This window comes from Crocodylus siamensis, chromosome 1 (assembly GCF_052110815.1).
Source record: "Crocodylus siamensis isolate JL-2025a chromosome 1, ASM5211081v1, whole genome shotgun sequence".
NCBI classification, from domain to species: domain Eukaryota; kingdom Metazoa; phylum Chordata; order Crocodylia; family Crocodylidae; genus Crocodylus; species Crocodylus siamensis.
This window is the reverse complement of record NC_143395.1, coordinates 70,185,152-70,207,544: the sequence shown is the minus strand read 5'-3', so window position 1 is coordinate 70,207,544 and position 22,393 is coordinate 70,185,152. Positions and strand designations below refer to the sequence as shown.

General features: G+C 41.9%; 1 protein-coding gene across 2 annotated transcripts in view; it reads right to left on the bottom strand.

Annotated features, from left to right (window-relative positions):
* Positions 1–4,390: 4,390 nt before the first annotated feature.
* ORC3 (origin recognition complex subunit 3) overlaps positions 4,391–22,393 on the bottom strand; it is a 79,535-nt gene continuing 61,532 nt past the window's right edge. The window contains exons 14-20 of one of the 2 annotated variants that reach the window (XM_090036344.1): positions 18,653–18,786; positions 14,242–14,324; positions 13,723–13,817; positions 11,579–11,720; positions 7,091–7,207; positions 6,553–6,632; positions 4,391–5,738 (exon numbers count right to left, since the gene is read on the bottom strand). In XM_090036344.1, coding sequence (XP_089892470.1) covers positions 5,633–5,738; positions 6,553–6,632; positions 7,091–7,207; positions 11,579–11,720; positions 13,723–13,817; positions 14,242–14,324; positions 18,653–18,786 — 757 coding nt within the window. In that variant the 3' untranslated portion in view covers positions 4,391–5,632. Of the gene's footprint in view, positions 5,739–6,552; positions 6,633–7,090; positions 7,208–11,578; positions 11,721–13,722; positions 13,818–14,241; positions 14,328–18,652; positions 18,787–22,393 lie in introns of both variants that reach the window. The other variant, XM_090036349.1, reaches the window with a different exon arrangement.

Sequence of the window (22,393 nt, the reverse complement as noted above, 5' to 3'; positions counted from 1 at the left end):
CCTAGTGGGTCACATCTTGCCCACCCCTGAGCTAGCCAGCTTTTCTGGCCTTGTCCTTTGCTGGTAGTCTAACTGGTTTGGAATCCATTTCTCATGGCTGTCCCACAAACCAGTGAAGCCAGGCTGCAGCCTCTATTTTACTTAAGTTTTTCAGACTTGCTGCAAGGACTACTAGTAAAACATTTTAAGTCTAGAATGGCTTATGACAGCCCATAGACCAGATTCAGCCAATGGACCTTTTGGGGGGGGGGGGAGGGCTTTACTTCTGGCAATGAGCAGCAGTGATGGGGATGATGACTGTGGCTCCAGCTCCTGCACCAGCCTCCTTCCTTCTCCCCCCACCTCCAAGAAGCTGCTCACTCTTTGTACAGAAAACTGAGCTTTGGCAATAGCAGTTCATGCACATAACTTCTAAGCTGCTACTTCTGAAGACTCGTTTATGTTAAATGAGTAGAGGTGTTTTTGAAATAGGCAGCAGCAGTTAAGTTATTCTACAGCTGTGGCCTTTCACTCAGCTTTTTGGTTTTAATATTGGACCCAGATTGCATAAGGATTCATTCTCCCCCTCTGTCTTCAAGCTTTTTAAAAGGAGTCATTTTTGGTCATTTCTGTCCTCGTGTTGACTTGCCACAAACAATGCAGCCATTGAGTATCCCTGGGAGTTTTATACATGCAGAAAACAAAACAATCACAAGCATGCTGTAGAAACCAGGCTTGTACATGTGGAAGCACTTGTGCACTGTAGTTGGAACAAGGGTCTGAGTGATGCATCTAGGCAACAAAGGATAAATTGAGAATATTTACAAGTCAATCAGTGATGTGTGTAAAATATTTGAATGAATGCATAAATCATAATTGCTCCCACAGTAACCTGCAAACAGGAGTGGTTTGTTACAAGCCTGAGGTAGCTGCAGGAGCACAGGTTTTGGCAAAGACACCAACATTATGTGGAACATAATGTTGGTGGTGTCTTTGCCAAAACCTGTGCTCCTGCAGGTACCTCAAGCCTGTAACACCTCCCCCCCCAGTCATGCATACAGCCCTGTGCTATAATTGTTCCATTCCTGTTGATAATGTGTATGTAATTCTGCAACACTTGACTCCTCCAAGTTGGCTGGGACCCGAGTAAGGACAAATACAGAATCTAGTCTCTGCAGGAAGAAACAGGCTGGAAAATTTACTTTTTTTTTTTTTTTAAATATAGATCTCAAACCTGCCTCCAATCTTCCTCCCAAAAGCAGCTCAGATAGACCTAATCAGACTTGTAATCCCTTTGTAGTAGGTATATTACTGCATTTTGGCAGCACAGTGAGCTCAGGATTTGATCTTGGGGAATAGACATCTTGCTGGGAAACAGCATGTAGTTTAACAAACAGAAGTGACCTTATGCTTTAATGTTCAAATTAGTTTATTGTAGAAAGAGTAACATTACATGTTTCACTTAATCTTTAGTTACTTTGTCCCTTATCTGATTAACTAACCTATTCAGAAACACCTATTTTCATAGTACTTAAAAGCCCTACTGTGGTCCTGTCTTGCTTTGCTGTCCCTCTTACTGCTTCTGACACTTTAGCCTTAAAACATTTTAAATTAATTGGCAAATTAGACTGTATGGTAAAAAGATTTGGCTTTCAACCCCAGGTGCTTTATTGGCTGCATGTGATCCCAGCACATCAGTAAGGATATTATATTTTAAACCAACCTATGCACTTTTTTATAGTGCTTTTACTAAACAGGATGGTTTTTGCCTCATTGGTACAATTAAGTCCAAAAACTCTTCTAGATTTTTGAAGTCTAGACTGGCATTCCAAAATTTTTCCTCGGAAAGGGCTCTCCCACCTGAACTTGTGTCAAAAGCAAGTTCATACTGCTAACAGTGGGTACAGCAGAGATGCTTCAAATGTTACCACCTAAAGCAGTCACCTAAAGCAGTAACACCAGTGCTTCCATATTTTATCAAGGGCTAACTCTTCAATAAAAGCCTGAGTCCATAATTTTTATCTCAACACCCATGATCAGCTGCTGCCTAAGTTTTTGCCAGGATAGTTCCCTAGAGACCTATTGTCTAATAACCAAGTAGGCCACTCACCTGGGAAACAGCTGGGTTGCCATCCTTGCTCCAAAGAATATTTCAGTATGTACACTACATATCAATTGAAGCAGCAACTGAAATTCATGACACCCCCTCCCCCCAACCACATGCCCTCAATGCTGGACTTTTGGACAAATGGAAAGACAGCTCCACCTCTTCTCTCCATGTTTGCATGGGTTTGAGCATAACCAGTGAATTAGGCCCTGAAGCAAGACAGGCAGGGGAAACTCCTATTTATGAAGTCCAAAGGGATGCCATTGTGCAACAGACACCAAACAGCTTACCTCAGTCCTTAGGAGACTCTTCCATTGGAAATTCCAGCAGAGTTGTTAACAGCATTAGCAGGGGATTTCTGATGTATATGCTGACAGTGCCTTGACGTAGGCACCTACACTAATTGCCACTTATGACCCTGCTGTGAATCCAGCACTATTATTTCTCAGGTGCATAATTAATTTAGCAAACAAGTTAACCGAGGGAGTCTCTCTCAAAGACAGCTTTTAAGGGGAGACGTGAATTTGCTTGGACATTTATTTTCCAGTGGTTGGATGGGGAAGGCCTTACTGGGCTTTGTGAATAAATGTTGACTGCAGCAGCTTACCAACTAATATGACAATAAGCAGTAGTTATTTCCCTCCCCCTGGAAAAATACGATTTGCTGCTGTCTGGGGTTGTTCATCAGCTAACCCCAGATGTTTATATCCCTTTGGAAAGAAAAATACAACCTTGCTCTTTGCTGTGAGCCAACTTTAGCACTCTGAAGGTGTTTATGCATTCATTAATACACAGTAATTAGAGTTACTGTGCATTAGCGCCAGCACTTTTTTTTTTGTGATGCTTACTGTGCAGTAGCCTAATACTATTATGTAGTAGCATATTAGCCCACTTATTACCCAGCAGGTTACTGCAGTGTTATTAGGCTACTACACCTGAAGCAACTCAAGTAGATAGAATCATAGAAGCAGGGTCAGAAGGGACCTTGTAGATCTTCAAGCCTTACCCCCTGCCTGGGCAGGAGAAAAACTGGGCTCAAATGACTCCAGCCAGGTAAGCATCAAGCCTCTTCTTAAAGACCCTCAGGGTAGGAGCCAGCACCACTTCCCTTGGAAGTTGGTTCCAGATCCTAGCCGCCCTGACTGTGAAGTAGTTCTTACGGATGTCTAATCTAAATCTACTCTCTAATAATTTGTGTCCATTGTTCCTTGTCATGCCAGGGGGCACTAGGGGAAACAGCGTCTCCCCTAAACCCTTCTGGTTCCCCCTAGTGAGTTTATAGACAGTCACCAGGTCCCCCCTCAGCCTTCTCTTGTGAAGGCTGAACAGATTTAGGTCCCGCAGTCTTTCAATGTAGGGTCTGCCCTGTAGTCCCCAGATCATGCAGGTGGCCCTCCTCTGGACCCTTTCAATGTTGTCCACATCCATCCTGAAACAGGGCGGACAGAACTGGACACAGTACTCCAGCTGTGGCCCGACTAGTGTCGCATAGAGGGGGAGGATCACCTCCCTGGCTTTACTTGAGCTGCACCTGTGGATGCATGACAAGGTCCGGTTACCCCTGCCAACCGAGACCTTGCATTGTTGGCCCATGTTCATCTTGGAGTCAGTAATGACTCCAAGATCCCTTTCTGCCTCTGTGCTCTCAAGAAGGGAGTTTCCCATTCTGTAAGTGTGCTGCTGGTTTCTACTGCCCACGTGCAGCACCCTGCACTTGTCAGTATTGAAACACATCCTGTTTATGTCAGCCCACTCCTGTAACCTATCCAGATCTTGCTGCAGTCTTCCCCTCCCTACTAGTGTGCTCACCTCACCCCAAATTTTGGTATCATCAGTGAATTTGAACAGGTTGCTTTTCACCCCATTGTCCAAATCGCTGATGAAGAAATTGAACAGCGCGGGCCCAAGGACCGAGCCCTGGGGGACTCCACTGCCCACTTCCCCCCAGGTCGAATATGACCCATCCACCACCACCCTGAGTACGACCCTTGAGCCAATCTGCAATCCATCTGACTGTGTAGGCATCAATGCCACAGTCGCCTAGTTTTTTAATGAGGATGGGGTGGGAGATGGTGTCAAAGGCCTTGCTGAAGTCTATGTCCACGGCAACACCTGCATCCATTGCCTTTGTGACCTGATCATAAAAGGCAATCAGGTTGGTCTGACATGACCCTGAGGAGCTCAACCTGTCTTAAAGAACTACCACACAGCAACATGCAAAGAGAATCAAAGATACAAATAGATAAAATAACTGCATCTTCCTGAAGAGAGAAGCCAAAGCAGCCTGCCAGTGTGAGACCATACTTGCATGGCAGATTTTTAATTCTGAGAAACAGATAAACAGAGGAGGAGCCAACAGCTTTATTTCCACCTCCCACAGGCACTCCACCCACCCCCAGGTTAATGGCATTTTACAAACAATTCCGAACCAGTGGGTTAATGTCTGCACCAGGCTATAATAAGGCAGCCCCATCATGGAAATTGTTTTATTCATTTGCGCACAGGGCCCAGACAGTTTGGAATGTCACTGCCTGCACATCTGTCATACAAGCTTTATAAAGCCCCGTCAACAACTGTGTTATCCTACACAGCTGCTTCCCTTTACTTGTCCCACTGCACAACAAACACATCTTCAGGGAAAAAAGTTATGAACTTGTGTTTCTAATGGGTATTTTGTTATCTTCTTCAAAAGTACACATCATTCTCAGAGTCCTGTGCCAATAACAAAATCTCACGGGTACTACAGGTTAGCTAGTGCCACAGAACTTCCCTAGAAAAGACCACAATTTCAATGGTCCTATTAATCCGTCTTCAATAGCATAACTCTGACGATAACAAATTCCTTTGACTCCCTTAAGGAACATTTTTGCTTGCATTTCTAATGCAGCAACTTGTTGTTGTTTTTCTGTTTGCAGATAAGCTTCCCCAGGGCTGCCCCATATACCAGTGCTGGGTAAAGTGTTCAGGAGTTTGTGATTACAGAGGGCTACTTTCATTTTTTGGAACACAGAATTTTTTTTAAAACTCCCTGCAGCAAACAGACTGGGAGTACATTTCATAAGAGAGGCCAATTGAAAGCCACTCAGATTATGAGTAAGGTAATAGGATTCCTTCATCCCTTCTGTGCTTTCCACATCAAGAGATGAGTCAACACATTCTCATGCTGGCCTTCTACTTTAAGTCAGATCAATATGGCCCCATGTATTGAACAGAAGATTAAATCTGGCAAAGTTACAGTGCTTGGATTTGGCACAAGCTGGGTATTAAACCATGTACTGAAGCTGAATCCTTATCTGTTGAAAAAATAAAGGATAGAAAAAAAAGAGGTAGCACTTTGGTATAAAAAAATCATCCAGGCAGCTGGAACATAGTATGTAAGGGGTCAGATGTATCCTTTCACCCTATTTACATGAGTAGAGTTGCATCCAAAGTTAGTTTGGCCCAATGGCTGTATTTCTTCCATACGTTTTACTGAAGAGTTTAAATAATCAAACTTCCCAGGCTGAGTAGATACATGGCTGTGTCTTCCTTAGCTTGCCTGGTCATTTAACAACCTCCCCATGTCAGCCTGGCTACATGATCTGTTTTCTGCTTGCTGGGCTTTACGAATCCTAAGAGTTGTAGTTCAGAAACAGCTCTAATAAAACGAGCGCTGCAGCTTTGGTAAGGGAAATAAATAAGTGTATACTCCGATTACAATTAGACATTACTTTTAGGGGCAAACTGGTTCAATGAAGCATATACAATATATGCAAATCAAGGCAACATGACCTCTGGCCTACAGGGTGGAAGGACCCTCTATCTAATTAGTACTACTACTGCCAGCTTCTATTGGGTCTGGGGATGCCCTAAGAAATGCAGAGAAAATCCTACAAAAAAAAAAATCACTGCTTTTGCCATCTCTCCTAGAAAGGGTTAAGGGTAATTTTGTTTGTATATTCCTAGACAGCAGAACTGGAAGGAAGAGGAGAAAACACTTAAATGAAATCTATAATTTCTCTCTCTGGCATAATAAAAAATGCCACAACATTTTATTTCCATTTTGGTATTAATTACTGTTACCTGGCTAAGAGGTGTGATGCCTTGGAGATGCTCATGTTTAATCTATCTTCCCTCTTGTGCTGCCCTCCCTCACACAGCCCCATACATTCTTGATTTAAAATGACAGAGGGTTTAACTTAGCCATATTAAGGGCAAGAAGGCATGTTTAAAAGGAAACTACATTAATGCTACAGAGCAATGAAAATTGGGCACAATATCTAAAATTGGGCTTGTGGGTTCTGTGCTGCCTTGTGTTTGTATTTTCATCACAATAAGCCTGCTGGAAAAGCATTTCTAGCTCTCTTGAGGTTAATTCTCAATGCTCAGGGAAATCATGTCTGTAAAACCCTGGTTCATCTCTAATGGATGCTACTGGCTTGAAAGTATTTCAACACTAAAAAAAATAGAGCAATAAGAAAGGATACTGGATAATCTCATCCACCTCGTCTGAGGCAACTGAGTCTGCATCTGTTCCTTTGACTGCTGTTACCACTGTTGAAAATGCCTAAAGAGAAAAATCAGCACAGAACGATTACATTTCATAAACAGGCAAATATATAACATCCCTGCACCTTAGAGACAGTACTTCACTGCACAAGCTTTTCTGTGAACATTTGTGTCAGCAAAAGTTAAAAGGCTGAGGGGAAAAAGGCAGCTCTGTGAAGCATAAAATCTGATCTACACTCAACATAAACAAGGTACAAGCAGCAACAAGGATTTTCACTGTTGGTGAAGCCGTGCTGGTAATAAATGATTCCCAGCAGTGGGAGGGGGGTGAGGTGGGCTGGTGATTTGTGGGTCCTGCACATACTTGCAGTGACAGGATGCAGTGTGGTATGAGAAGACTTCAGCTTTCAAAAGTGGCATTGAAGATTTTTTTTTTTTTTTAACGGATACGAAGAAAATCAATTAGCAAGACAGAGCATTGATACATATGCAAGCACTGCTTTCATCTTCACGTACCTCTAACCAGTCAACTAGATTGATTAATCTGCCGCACTCCAAATGAAGCTTATATGCTATGCAGATGTCAGGAGCTTTATTAGAAATGCATCCCGCATCACTTTTCAGAGCTTGATTCTGATAAAAGAGAAACAAAAAATGAAATCACTAAGTAGTTTTGAGAATCTTATCCTTAAAGATCTCTACGGTTAACAGCAAACGTGGTGCTGATGCAGGAAGTTACTATGGCAGGTATCTGCACATTTATTGTTTGTATGTTTAGCAACATGGTGATAGGGGCAATAAATATCAGGGAAATAAGAAAATGTGTCATCTGGTTTGCAAAAAGTACAGCTCTTTCACTGCTGGCTTCACTACAGTTCCATATACTGACAACAATTATGATTTGTTTATTCCCCTTTTCTCCTGCTACTTCTCTTCTGCACACTGGACTAAGGAGGGTTCAATTCCATGGAAAATAAATTTATTATGATTTTGTTTCTGACCCCATTATCTAATAGAGTTCTTTTTTTCCCACGTGGAAGAAAAGGAATACAAGTATGTATCTCTTGCATATCTTAACAAGCTTGTTTGTTTTTATTTATTCGCTTCATATCCTGCTCTATCCAAAAGGCTCAGAGCTACAATAAAAGCAAACAGCCCATGGACAGGAGATCCCAAACAACACGCCAAAACTGAAGAACTCTTAACTTCCCCCTCCCCTCAAACACTACCTCCCTGCCCAAACCCCTAGAGAAGTAAACCCTCCCACCCATCCCAATCATGCCTCCTAACCACCGCAGACATCCAGCTAAAGGACACTTCTTTCCACCCCCCACACTCCCTGCCCTATTTCCCCCCAGAGGAGATCCCCTAACATCCTCTCCAAGCCCACAAACCCCACTCTCCTATGGACGGGCTGCAACTGTTACCCTCTTAACTGCTCCCTTCCTGAACAAACACAATGCTCAATTAAAAAAAACCCTTAACAAAAAATGTAAAAAGACCCTCCATCCCCAGTGGACAACAGCAAATTTCCTGTACATTTTATCTTTAATGTGTAAAAATCACCACATTTTCCTCTGATTTGAAAACTAGGTTTTGATGGTAAAGTCATTATCCAGAAAACATTTGTGTGTCAGGAAATCCAAACCGTCAGCAATGAAGCGAATTGACTGGAAATGTTAAGCTAGAAGCAAAAGTTTTCGATGTTGTTATTGCAATTTATAGCACTTTGACATCTTATATTTTTATCCATAGCCTTTTTTTTTTTTTATACATTTTATTTATATATCCAGTACTTGGTTCCATCCACATTAGCTGACTGGGATCTCCTACCAAGTACACTGCCCTGATTTCTCTGGCACTCAGATGATAATACCTGCCCTAAAAACTGAACTTCAACATCTACAATGAGAGACTGTGGGACCCAAACCTGTTCAGCCTTCACAAGAGAAGGCTGAGCCGGGGGACCTGGTGACCGTCTATAAACTCACTAGGGGGAACCAGAAGGGAGAGACCTTGTTTCCCCTCGCGCCCCCTACATGACAAGGAATAACGGCCACAAGTTGTTGGAGAGTAGGTTTAGATTAGACATCCGTAAGAACTGCTTCACAGTCAGGGCGGCTAGGATCTGAAACCAACTTCCAAGGGAAGTGGTGCTGGCTCCTACCCTGGGGGTCTTTAAGAGAAGGCTTGATGCCTACCTGGCTGGAGTCATTTGAGCCCAGTTTTTTCTCCTGCCCAGGCAGGGGGGGTCAGACTTGAAGATCTACAAGGTCCCTTCCGACCCGACTTCTACGATTCTATGATCTAGGGCATACTATCGGGTGGCTAGGAAAGAAGTGTCACTTTCTCTAAAACGGAGACTACACTCATAAAGAGAAGATGATGAGACAAGGAGTTCATTTCCTGCTCATGGAATCTCTAACTTGCCGTTCACAACAGATTTGTCCAAGTTATGACAAGTTTAGCTCCAAGGCTGAGTTCAGCACTCACACGTAACTCAATCCCACCGCTCGCAAGTAATTCCCTTACAGAGTTTTTTAAAAAATCCAGTACAACAATTTTTCAAATTCAATTGTATTGTTCAAGGAAGACACAAGTTGCAGGCATTAATTTGATGTCAGTGCATCACTCACAACTCAGTCCAGATGGCTTCAGTGTCACAGCTGCACTATCAACTAGCATAGCTGACACCTAAGTTGGCCTATCAAGAAGACATTACAAAACAATTCTGTGATTTAGGAAAACATGGTAAAATCATTCCCTACACTGCCATTTTACAAACTAGTAAGACAGCCAAATTTATCCAACTAGCTGTCCAAGCTAAAACAAGACAACTTCTACAGTTGACACAACCTTTTTAGTCTTAAGTAGTATGTTAATTTGGACTCAACAAAGGCAACAAGAGCTAATCAGGGGGAAATATTACTTGTGCTCAATGCATGGTCTATGCCAGGGCTGAAGAATGATAGCTCACTTTAGATAACTAGGCCAGGTCTTTATAGCTTGCCCTGAGGGAGCTGCTCAGGTTAACCTCAACTTCCTGGAGCAGCAATGCATAACCAGTCCCTGACAGGAAATAACCAGTGACTAAGACTGATAAGCAGGAAGCAGCTCCAGAATGCAAACAATCATTAATGAAAAGGAAGACTTTAAATACCAATACAGCACTTAACTGGCAACTACTGCTACTTTAAAATAAGGAGCATAAACAACTGAAAACAAATTCAGAACCTTCTAAGGGGAGTGTCCTAAGGGGACACTTACCTATTCTCTGCCTCAGGGGGCTTGTCAGTGTCCTCCTCCAAAAGCAGGATAGCCAACATGCAACTTAGGGAAATATTTACTACTTAAATCATCTTTATTGGGTGTTGTTGTTTAAGATCTATCAAAAGCTCTCCTTGCTATCACCCTGAGACCAAGCATCCGCAGCTGCCTGAATTCCATACATTTTGGGCTCAGCTTCATCATTTTTGCACTGGCACCGAGCCAAACAGTGCCTAAGTGAGATCTTCTGAACTGCCAGGGAGCTGGGTTTTTGAAAAATCTATCAGGACAGAATTACAATTCTTTCTGCAAAGCTAAATACCAACCCAGGTCACACTGGGCTGACTTAGTAACTGGAGCAGATTCCCAGGAGAAGAGGCATCCTCTCATTAATCGTTTACTGGTACTTCACTGTGGCAAATACTTACCTGCTGGCACCTCTTTGGTCAGAAGAGCCCTGAGAACTTTTGCTCTGGATATATCCCATGCAAGCACAAACTGTGCAAAATATACCATACTGTGTGGAAAATTATTTCTTCTGTTCAAACAGATTAAAATGTTACCAATGCACCGCAACAACCAATAACTGCTGCTGTTCCTAGACACACAATTAAAAACTCAAACATTTTTCAACAGCATAAGAAATGCATTTAAAAAAGTAAAGGACAGAGTGCATGAAAGGGGAGAACTAAGTCTTTTAAGTTCTGTGACTTCAAGGAGGCAAACATTTATTAAGCACATGAACAGTTAAGTTTAATTAGCTCTCAAAATCCTGGTGCATTTATAGATGGATGAAACTGTAAAGAGTTGAACAAACAGACAAGGACGAACCAATCCAGTACCAAGTGGGTCACATGAATTTCAAGACTGATCTGTATTCAGGTTGATTCCTGTTTCTCAAGTGTGGGTTTGACTCGAGTAGCATATATATAGCCAGGAATGGCCATAATCAAGCGTTTTTAGAAAGGGTGGCTGCACTGAGGGAAATATGGGATGGTTCTGGGAGGAATCAGAGCAATGTGGGAGAGAGCAAAGGAACCCTGTAGCCAAGGAACCCTGAATTCCCATCCATCCCTCCTCTGTCCCTCCCATCCAACCGATTTCACTCTGTGCGCAAGGAGGGCTGGTTCAAGAGCTCAAGTAAAGGGGAAGTGAGGTTCATTGGAGGGCTGGACCAAGAAAGGTCAGGATGTTAGCACACAACAGACCTTGAAGGGAAGGAATCATCCTTTAGAGACATTTGCATTCAAACAGCCTATTACCAATTTCACCAGTTCTCCATCAAGCAGGCAGTCCACAGGAGTTTATCAAAACCAAGATAAAATACCATTTCTGTAAAATCAGTGTCCCTGGAACAAGCCTAGGTAACTTGCGAACTCTCCTTTTCACAGGCCTATGGTCACCATGTTCAGCGTAGAGAGCAATAAGGTCTTTTTGCTTATCCCTATGGAGAAAGGGAACACAATCTCTTGTTCCAAGACATGAGTATAGGAACAGTCTTCCCATCCAAGCCTCTTACTAAAGCTGCATCATCTATTTTCCCAGAGACAGGCAGATTACCTGGCTCCCAGCCAACTCCCCGGTGGCTCTGTAAACAGCCACTTGCTAATTCCCTGTGACAGACTCTCGTGTGAGCCAAACTTTACAAAACAGCAAAATTGAGATGCAGGCAGCTTACCTAGAACCTTCACAAATATACTCAGTACCACAAGCAACTTAGATTTGCTCAGTTCTCACCTTCAGATAGAAATAGGGCTTGTTCAGAGCAGTATGAAGAGCAGTGCGTGGGGCAGCATTCAAATGCTCACAAAGGGTGCTTGCTGCGCTGAAATACACCACCTCATGCAGTGTCTGCATCTCTGCAGGAGCAAGGTAATTTCTGAAAGAGCAATGTGAATTTTAAAAGAAAAAAGTAGGCCTCTACCTAGAAGAGTGCTATGAAACCCTACTGCAGCCATAAGTCTTTACAGAGACTGCAAGAAAGTGCATGTCTCAACAGGCATCAAAAGAAACCCTTCTGAAAAATGGAGACACTCCAATACTTAAAAAGTTGCTGGCTTAAAACATCAGCTGTAATTCTAAGGATTACAGCTGTAACCCTCACTTTTATGGCTTTTTATTTAGACTCCTACCTGAATGAGGGGACCCCATAATAGAGGCAACAGCTTGAATACCGAGACCAATTGCTTATCTTGTCCATTACTTCTACTGTATCTCCTACCCCTTTAAATTTCTTCATTGGCTTCTTTTTAGCTTTGTCATCAAATTCAAGCTTCCTCTCTTGGCCCACATAGTCATACATGAGTTAGTTCCCTCTAGCTTCTCTGTCCCAGTTCCTTTTTACTCCATGTTCATTCTTTCCCTGTATTGAAGCAGTGAAGTAACCACTGCCTTCACAGCCTTTCCTCTTCTGTTCTCCCTTTTCTTCCTTGTGAATGCTTATGCTTGGAACTGCCTTTGTGACCTATCTGCCACACTTTACTTCTTTGTTGGCACAGTAACCAAAGTAGAAAAGAACATCTCACACACCTAGCCCATATAATTCCCAAAGAAACAGCGCACTGATCAGTACTGATTATTATGGTGCGAGCTCATGCTTCATCCTTCCGCAGTCGCAGGAATAAGTTACACAAACTGCTTCACAGAATTGTAGAGTACTGGAATTGGAAGAGATCTCAGAAGGTCATCTCAATCAAGTGTTTGTTTAACTTGTTCTTAAAAACTTCAAAGATGGAGACTCCACAATTTCTATGGGCTACCTGTTCCAAAGTTTAACTGCTCATATTGAGAAAGTTCTTCCTCATCTCCAACCTAAATTTTCCTTGCTGAATTGTGAGGCAAATACTGCTAGTCCTGTCCCCTGCAGCTACAGAGGATCATCCATCTTCAACTTCTTTATAACTACCCTTCAGGTATCTTAAGTCTGTTATCAAATTCTGCCCTCCACCTCAGTCTTCACTTCTCCAAACTAAATAATCCTAGTTATATGTCTTCTCATAAGTCATGTTTCCCAGTCCTTTGCTCATATTTGTCACTGTCTGCCAAATTCTCTAATTTGTCCATATCTTTCTTTAAGCATGGGGCCCAAAACTGGATATAGTTTTCCAGGTGAGGCCTTACCTGTGGCAACCAGAGCAGGAAAATTAACTTCCTTTGATTTATGAGTGATGCCTCTATTAATAAAGTCTAGTATGCTATTGGTCTTTTTTGCAACAAGAGCACATGGTGACTTACATTCAGCTTTTGGTCCAACGTAACCCTCAAATTCTTTTCTGTGGTATTGCAGCTTAGCCAATCATTCCCTAGTTTTGTGTTGGTGCATTTGATTGTTCCATCTTAACTGAAGGACTTTTCACTTGTTCTTGCTGAATTTCATTTAATTAGTTTCAGATTATATTTCCAGTTTTTCAACTTCATTCTGAATCGTAAGTCTTATCCTCCAAAGTGTTTGCAAGCCCCTCCAACGTGATGTCACTATTAAATTAGTTAAGCATGCACTTGATCCTGTCCTCCAAATCATGAATGAAGACATGAAACAATGCAGAGACCCACGGCAGACACCTGGGGAACCTCACTCAATACCTCCTCCCAAGCAAACATGGAGCCAGTGATGAATCACTAAGTACAATGATCCAACCAGATTAAGTATGTATCTTAATAAGCTCACATTCAATTTATGGAAAAGAGGTATTCTTGGAGATCTCAACCATTGCAGAAATAAGAGTCATACTTCAGGGCTAGTTGCAATTTTGATAGACATGAATTTCTCCTCTGAGTCTCAGCTCTTCAGAAACTTGTTGTTTTGGATATAAGTGTTTTTGTGTGGTACACTAGGATACTGCAACAAACTAAAAGTGGGGATCTGAAGACAAGAGACTCACCTTACAAGACTGTCTATAAAGTCAACAACTTCAAACCGGAGCATTTCAAACTTGGTTAATTTCTTAGACCTTGAGTCTTTCAGCTGCAGCAAAGTCTATAAAATAAGCAACATCCTGTCACTTGGATGGCAAACTTATTTATCTAGAGTAATACTTGCTGCATTTTAGAAGTCAAAACATGCAAGATAGTTGCCACTGCTTTCCTAAATAATACATGATTGTAGGAAAAGTAATAAAATTATATCCTCAGAACTGTAATCTCAATTATTATACTGTTTTACAAAAGGTATATAAAGTATATAAGTATCTGGCTGTGAAAAAATGGAAACAAGGGCATGCATGTTTAGTTTCTCGCGGACAAGTAGCAGTGGGACACCTTGTGTTGGGCAGGATGTAAAATTTTCAAATTAGTCACAGAACATGGTTTGTTCAAAAGCAAGACGCACCTAACCAAAAAAGCAACAGCTTAGAAGGGATAAATCCTGTAAATTTGTTTGGAGAAAGTAAAATTAGTTTGACCTTTTGAAGATGATAGAGGTCTGTCTTTTTCTGGAGTTCCTTTTGTGATGATATAGGCTCATCTTGCACTTTGCTGGCTTCTGCTACTAGAACAAAAAAATCAGTCAGTGGTCAACATGTAGGTTAAACTTTCTGAATTACCTCAATAAACCTGTTACCCAGGCTACCCAGAGATCAAGTCAATATTACTTTCATGTGAGATAGGAACCCAAGTCCACTTACATACTAGATTTTTCTACTGGTAAAGGGAGTACAAACAATAGGTTCACTGTATAATGTATTCTACAGTTATGTGAAACCAAACTGTCAGCACAAGACCTCTGCAGTACTTAAGCCCTAATGGTCCATAACCTCAACTAGCGTTAACTGGCAAAGTTCCACTGACTTCTCTGGAGATGTCACTTAATGAGCTTTCAGAAATCTAGACATAGTATAATTTGGTTTTTCACTGAAATTGAAGATGGACTGGTAGCAAAGAACCAAAGCCTGAAAAAAGTGACACTGGGATATACTGAGGCATATTATTGATCACTTTTAGCCTGGTTTTAGTTTATATCCGAGTTTTGCTTATGTTGATAATTGTGTCCATTATTAGCAAGCTTCTTTTCAACACAAACATGATAAATTAGGGTGTTATGTCTTATGGTTGTGTCTGGGCTGGCTGTAGTTTTGCTAATATATTAGGCAATGGATTTGAATGGGATGGTTTGGATAGGGATGAGCTTGCCACAGACAAGGGACTGGATTAGATGATGTCCGGAGGTCCCTTCCAACCCTACTTTTCTGTGGTTTCTACGAGAACCCTGTCCCAAAAACATCCTCCCTAAAAAACACCTCCATATGTTCCATGTTAAGACTCAGGTTTGGAATACAAAACCAAAAAAATCCTTCTTTTTCCCTAGTAATAATTAACTCTAAAAAACCCAAGTGATTTAGGTCATTTGCATTCCTATGGTGTTGGTAATAAATTAGACAAGTCCAGCACAGGTTATTCGTGATGTCTAATAGCAGCTTGGAAGCCTACATGAAGTGAGGTAGTCTTTTCAGTCTAATGCCTAGTAGAGAGCTGTCAGCATCTCAACATCACCACCATAGTTTGCTATCCAGAAGAGTGTAAAAGATTCAACGGAAAAAATGACTCAACTCCTCCCTGCAATCCTACATGTGAGCCCTCAAATGGAGAGCACTGCTATTTTCAGTACTCTTGATTTTTATCCCCAGCTTTGCAGTCTTACATATTTTAAGGCCCCATCTCCTACAGAAAACTGCTTACTGGGTATTCTTAGCTTTCAATGAAGAAAAAAGTATCTAGCTATCCCTATTACAGAGAAAAGACTGAAATGTAAAGCGAGCATACCCTAAGGCTGGATCCAGATGTTCAGGCACATGTGTTTTGTGGCTCTGCAAATTTCTTTGCATCACCACAAACTTCACGAGTTGCACAGTAAACATTGCGTGGTGCTGCTAATTTACAGCGCTAAGGCAAAATGTGCTACCAGGATTCTCAGGTAGCCAAAAAAAAAATCCCAGAAAAAATGGCGCAACCCACGCCAAGTTGGCAAGCACCGGGACAAATGCAGAGATGGGGGAGAAAGCAGCCCAGAGCAGGGAACCCTGCTCTCCCATCTCTGCACATGCTGGTTGGCTGGGGCACAGGGTGCCTCAGGAAGGACAGGGCCAGGCAGCTCTGGCAACACTGCATCCCAGCCTCATGAGGAGCAGATGGCTTGGGCGCGGGCTGCCTCAGTGAAGGGGCTCCACAGTGCCCTGGGCTGCCTGCACCTCCACCTCCACAGGCCACTCTTCGGTGTACAGGGTGCCTCAGGGCAGGGGATGGATAGTCTCTGCCGAGGCACCCTGCGCCCCAGCCAGCCCCTCCTGCAGCACATGGAGCAGTGGCACACTGTGTCTTGCTGCAAAGGCTATGGGAAAGGGTGTACACTGTGGCACAAAAGTAGTGGCAAAAATTTTTGCCACTACTATTTGTGGGCATGCCCCTCCTTGTATGGACTCAGTCTAAAGGTCAGAAATCAGAAAACAAAGTTAAACAAGCTCAAATATATACGTATTCGCAACTCTCATCATTTGAAGACAACTTAGTGAACTCTGAGGCCTGACTTACGACTATCAAATGCTTGGGGTTTATATTATGCTAGTTCTGGTTTCCAAAGAAGCTGGTAATACACAGCCATTCATCAGCTATTTTCATTTTTTAAAAGAAAACAAAAAGGCTAAAAGTAGCTTGGGGTAGTTCCAAAGGTGAACTGAAACAAATGTGAAAGATTCCCCATATGCATGCATTAATGACAGCCTGAAAGGAGATTTAGATGACATCCAGACAAATGAAAAATGAAAACCATATTTCTGTATGTACATAAGATGCAAGATTTCAATCAGGAAAGGCCTCTCTCTCCCCTTCACTATTACTGTGATATATTAACTTTGGGCTGGTTTTATCAAATGTTTCCATCAGCTCAAAACAGACTTAAAAGAATGATACTTTGCTGCCTCTAGCTCCACATTTTGATTTTTTCAGTTCACTAGACAAACCTGGATGGAAGGAATTTTGTTGTTGGTTTACAAAGCAGATTTCTGTTTCTTTACTTCAGGGGACTCTGAGTGAGATTTGTGTATGTAATCCATTTTGGCATACCTTCAAAAGTTTCTGCTGCAAGCCAACACAGTCACAAGAACGTGCATAGTTTTAGAAGCAGTAGAAAGTCATCTGGGCCCACAAGCCTGTCCATTTACCATTCATCTCAACTTTCCCTTAATGCTTTCCCATCACACATCAAACCATTACTTCTCTGAAAATAAATCTTGGCCTTTCTTGAAAAAACTCCTTTATACTCTTTGTTTCAATCATCTTCCCTCAAACCCTCTTTATTACCTCATGTGCAATGTAGCTCTGCTACCCAAATTCTCTCTGTATCCTTTATTCCCCATACTTCAAATGTTTTTTGTATCTTTTAATATTCAAATGTATGAATTCTACTGAAATCTTTCGTAAATGTTATGTTCTAAAACCTGCTAATTCAAATATTTCTTTTCTCCAGACTTGATGAAACTAGTCTTCCAAGGGAGCTTAGATTTTCCTAAACTAGATCTTAAGGGCTTGTCTATAATGCTGCCCTGTCAGCCCCAGACTGCTGCTTAGGAAACAGTCCTGCCCACTCCCACTCCATGCATACGAACTAGAGAGCAAGGCGGTTAGACTGGGGGAACAGCTATCCTGGAAGAGCCTAAGAAAGGCAGGCACATGCTGCGAGTCCACTCAGAGTCGTTCTAAATCTCCAAGCCAGTGCTGGGAGATGTCCAAGTTGGGTGTGAGGAAAACAGGAGCAAGTGGGCAAAGCTGCCTTCTTTGGCAGTGATCCAGGTCAGGCAGGAAGATCCTGTCAATAAACCCTCGTAGATTGCCTTCCTCGAAGTGACTGCCACCTTCCTGTGTTACAGTGGCTAATACTGGACCCAGGTTACCCTTGGACATGTGGTAGCAACTGCCCGATATGAACAACAGTCCACTTTGTTCATTTTCTGACCCAGTCCTCATGCTGCGATTCAGTGCCTTGTTTGCGTTATTACTATAACTGTGCAATGAACTGATATTTATTTTCCCACAATAATCCTCAAACATTTCTTCTGATCAGCATGCTACCCATGTCTGTAGCTGTTGTTTCTGTGCTCACCATCTACTGGCCCAGCTGTCTGAACCAGGGGCCTTCCATCAGTAAATGAGAGGTAGGTACAGCCTGCAACGCTGCCTCTTAATCCAGCTAAAAGGTGCTTTGATTAAGAAGAAGCATGATTTCTATGGGCTAAGCTTCCTTTTGCAAGGACGGTGACTTTGTGTTACATTATAAACAGTTTCTAGGTTGCCACAGGGCTGTACTCAGGTTTCCCATAATCTGAATCCTCTAACTCTCAATTCACTTTGACTGGAGCTTGTTTTGAATTTATTAACTGGCATGGTAACAAACCCAAAAATACTTAAAATGAGTTTGTTACTATTAATATTTTAAGATTTTGACTTATTCATTAAACATCTTTTGATATTTGGCATACACTTGATAAAATACTCAAGACACATTAATTATCAAATGCCTTTTGATCTGTCCAGTTCCCTATTTCCCATAACTCTACCATCTTAAAAAGCACGAGCCATCTGGCTGTAACAGAAATAAACAATTCCTATTCTGTATGTAATTTGTTTTCCATAGAAAGGTACTGTCATATAAAACACCAGTCATACATTTTTCAAGTGAGGAAAATTTTGAGGTTTGATATAACAATGCTATGTAACAACAGTAGCCAGACCAATGAATTTCCTCAGTCAAAATGCAAATTCTTTGTAGTCATTGTATAATGGATTGCTGCTGCTGAACAATTTGGCTTGATGTTACACACTCACCTTCCAGATTTTGAAATTGGGCCAAGAACTCCTTCAGTTTCTCTACTGTGTTGCCAAACTCTTTTCCAGGAAAAGACATAAAAATCTTCACGCATTTTTGAAGCATGGCCACCAAGTCAGCCTTACACAACATCCTGAAAAACAGAATCAATAACTGTAATATAATCAGCAAACAGGAAAGTTTTCTGAAGTATTTAACAGTTTTTGCTACTTATTCAAAAAAGGGAGAAAATTATCCCAGTATTTTCTCACTTCAAAATACACAGCTTTCCTGTACAGCTGATGTCCTTCCTTGCTGTTACACATCTTTATTTACTGCCCTGTGTTTAAAAGTAGCCCAACCATCTATTGGGAGAGAAGCAAGTATCCTGCAGTTTCTCTGAAGTATTGAAGATGACAAAGTTTGTTAGTATCTGGTCTCCAAAGTGAACAAGATGAGGATGCATCTTCTAAACACCTTTCTCTGTGATTCTAGTTTAGAAGGGTGAACTTGGACTTGGCACGTTTGACAGGGTTTGCAATTCATAGCAAACAAAACATGAATTACAGAATCTGGAATAGTTACTAGGGCTCTGCAAAGCTTCGGACTGCAACTCGGATTCGAAGATGATTCAGATGCCAAATCTACAAATCTGAATCGAACTGCTAGAAGCATTAGACTTTCCGAATCAATTTGGAAAAGATTTGGTGGTTCAGCCATAGAGTATAACGGGGAATCAATGAAATATCCGTAACTTTATTGTTGTGGGGCTGATTTGGATGAAACTTCCAGGGTTGGTAGCGGCGTCTGAGAGCATGAAGCCTGCCAAGTTTCAAGGAGATAGGTGCAGGGTTTTCTGGGAAACTGCACCTCAAACTGCTGACAAGCAAAACTCATGACATAGGTGACACTGCATGTGTGTGTTAAGGCACAGGGGGGTGAAAACTGTAGGCCTGATAGGCCCTGCTGCAGCCACAAAGCCTGCCAGCTGTCAAAGAGATAGGTGCAGGGGGAGTCTAGGTTCTGGGGCCCTGCACCTCTGGCTGCAGGCAGGGAAAACTCATGACATGGGTGCTTGTGGGACTGTGTGTGTGTTCAGGTATGCCCTTCCTGGTGCTGGGGCCTCTGCACAACACGGCAGTGTGCCCTCATGAGGCCGCCTCCTCCCCTACAGCCTTGACCAGTTCACCACTGTAAACAACAGCACGTCAAAATAATTTAGCTGGCTCAACACCAATAGCACCAGCAGCAGCAAAGGTATCCAGACAAAACTGTCACAGAGCCTTTCTTTTTATAAAGGAATTGACAGCAAGAAGTAAAGATGTTGTGTTGCATATATGTTACTCGTGGTATGTGATGGCTTATCTTGTGTTCTTATGTTTATTATGACAAAAACCAAAATAGTTGGAAAAATATATCTTAGGAAGCTTTCGGGTTGAAAAATCCTTTATCAAACTGGGGAAGTACGTGCAGTTGGTGTGTCTCCTGGTCCTGGATGGAAGGAATAGTAAAGAAGCCAGAGGCTGGCTTGGCATGCAATGCAGGCAAGAAAGCCAGTCAGTGGAAATGGAAATGGGGGCGTCATGGGGTGAGGGACAGGCTGGGGGAAAGGGGATGTAGCTGCGCAGGTAAAAGTGTAGAGGTGCAGTTTCCCAGAAACCCCTGCACTTATGTCCTTGAAACTTGTCAGGCTTTGTGGCCTCAGCAAGAGCTACTACCCTTGCAGTTTTCACCCCACTGTGGCTTAACACGCACACACATGTGACATGGGTTTTGCTTTCAGGACTTTGAGGTGCAGTTTCTCAGAAACCCCTGCATCTATCACCTTGAAACTTGGCAGACTTCATGCCCTCAGCAGAAACTATCACCCCTGCAAATTCCATCCAACTCAGCCAAAAAACAACAAAGTTATAGATAGTTCACTGATTCCCCGTTATACCGTATGGCCGAATTTCTGAATCGACTGGGCCAAATCGAAAATCGGACAAGCGATTCGAATCTCTGAATCGAATAGGCCAAATCCATACTGGCCCAAATCCGAATAGAATAGCTGCCTATTTGCATAGGCCGTAATAGTTACCAATAGCTACCACGTTAAGTCCACAAAATCCATTACAATGTGAATCCACAAATTAATTTAAATCAAAATCCGTATTATTGCTTTGTGTGTTTAATTAATATAAAACTGTTACCATGTGCATGTAAATGGTACTCGTAAGCTCTAGATCTCAGTGTTTTCTAGAGATGACTAAATATTTCTGTCTCACTATTTTCATTTGAAAGGCAGAAAAATCTTCACAAATATCCAATATAAATGAACTGTAAAACTATTAGCAATAAACATAATGAGTAATTAATTTAACTCACTGACTTAACATACAAGTCTTCTTCTGAAGTACAATCCAAGACAGATTTAAAACAGAGACCATATTGGTTCTGAGTATGATGCATTTGACATATGGCAGTGCCTAGGAAACCTTGCTAGGGAAAAGGACCCACAGTAAATGCTAAGTTTATATAAACTAAAACAAAAAATGATCCTTGCCTTCAAAGAGCTTACAACTCAAGGATTAGATAATCAAGATATAGGCAGACAGGGGGTACAAGGAGAGAAAAGGACAATAATGATCAACAGCACAGGCTGCCCCATGTTTAAAAGCACATTGGCCACATAAATATCACCATGGTTTTATAGGTGTTTTAAGGGAGGATATGAAGGAAAATAAGATGTTTACAGGGACCTCCTCCAAAACGTGAGTTGCAGTCTAGAAGAATACAGGGAGGTGCTTATTGGAAAATTTAGCAACTGGCTAGTGGAGGTTGGCATCACAGAATAAATCGGGGTAGAAGCTTATCTCAGTAGGCAACAAGAGATGACAGTGAGGGACAGAAACAAAAATGAAAGAAAGAGAGGAACAAAAATAAAAATGAAGAGTGAAAATGGAACTCAGGTTTGGGGAAACAGAAAAGAGAATGGTGATGTGGTCAAAAGAGCAGGCCAGGATGTGGTCTTCACAACAGCACTCTCAGTGGGTAGGACTATTTTGTAAAGACTAGAGAAAAGGGTAATCAAGATACAGATGATGAAGGCTTGCATGAAAATTCTAGGTGTGTGGGCAGAGAAGAAAGGCAGTATCTTAGTGATGGAAAAAAGAACTGGACATTTCCTGGATGTGAAGACCTAGAAAACAGTGTGGGTCAACAGTCAAATTCAAGTTCTGTATTTGAGTGATAGGCAGGATGGTCAGATTGTCTACAGTAACTAAGAAACAGGCCTGGGAGGGAGAGAGAAAAAAAGCTTAGGAGGAAAAATTGAGAGAGTTTTGCTCTAGCCATGTTGAAGCTTGAGTTGAGATGTAGAAGGTTTCTGGTTATCCTGTGCTTCTTTGCTTTTGCTTGTCCAGGAAGGAATTTTGTCCCTTTCCTTATTGCTACCTCAATAAGCTGAAGAAGTAGAGCTATAGAGCTAGGATGAGATGGACTGAGGAGGAGAAAAAGAATTCATCTTGAAAGAATCAGCACGGTCATGGAATTTCAATCAAATTCTCTTCAGCCCAAGAGCTGGAGCAGAGAAAGTAGACAGGGGGTACACATCTACACAAGACACTACTGTGTAATGGTTACTGTGCATTTATGTAGCACTTGTATAATCAAGTACTAAATAAATGTGCAATAACCAGAGTTATTGCTCAGTAGCACCAACAAATACTTTTTTTTAGTGATGTTACTGTGCAGTAGCCTAATAATACTGCCCAGCAGCA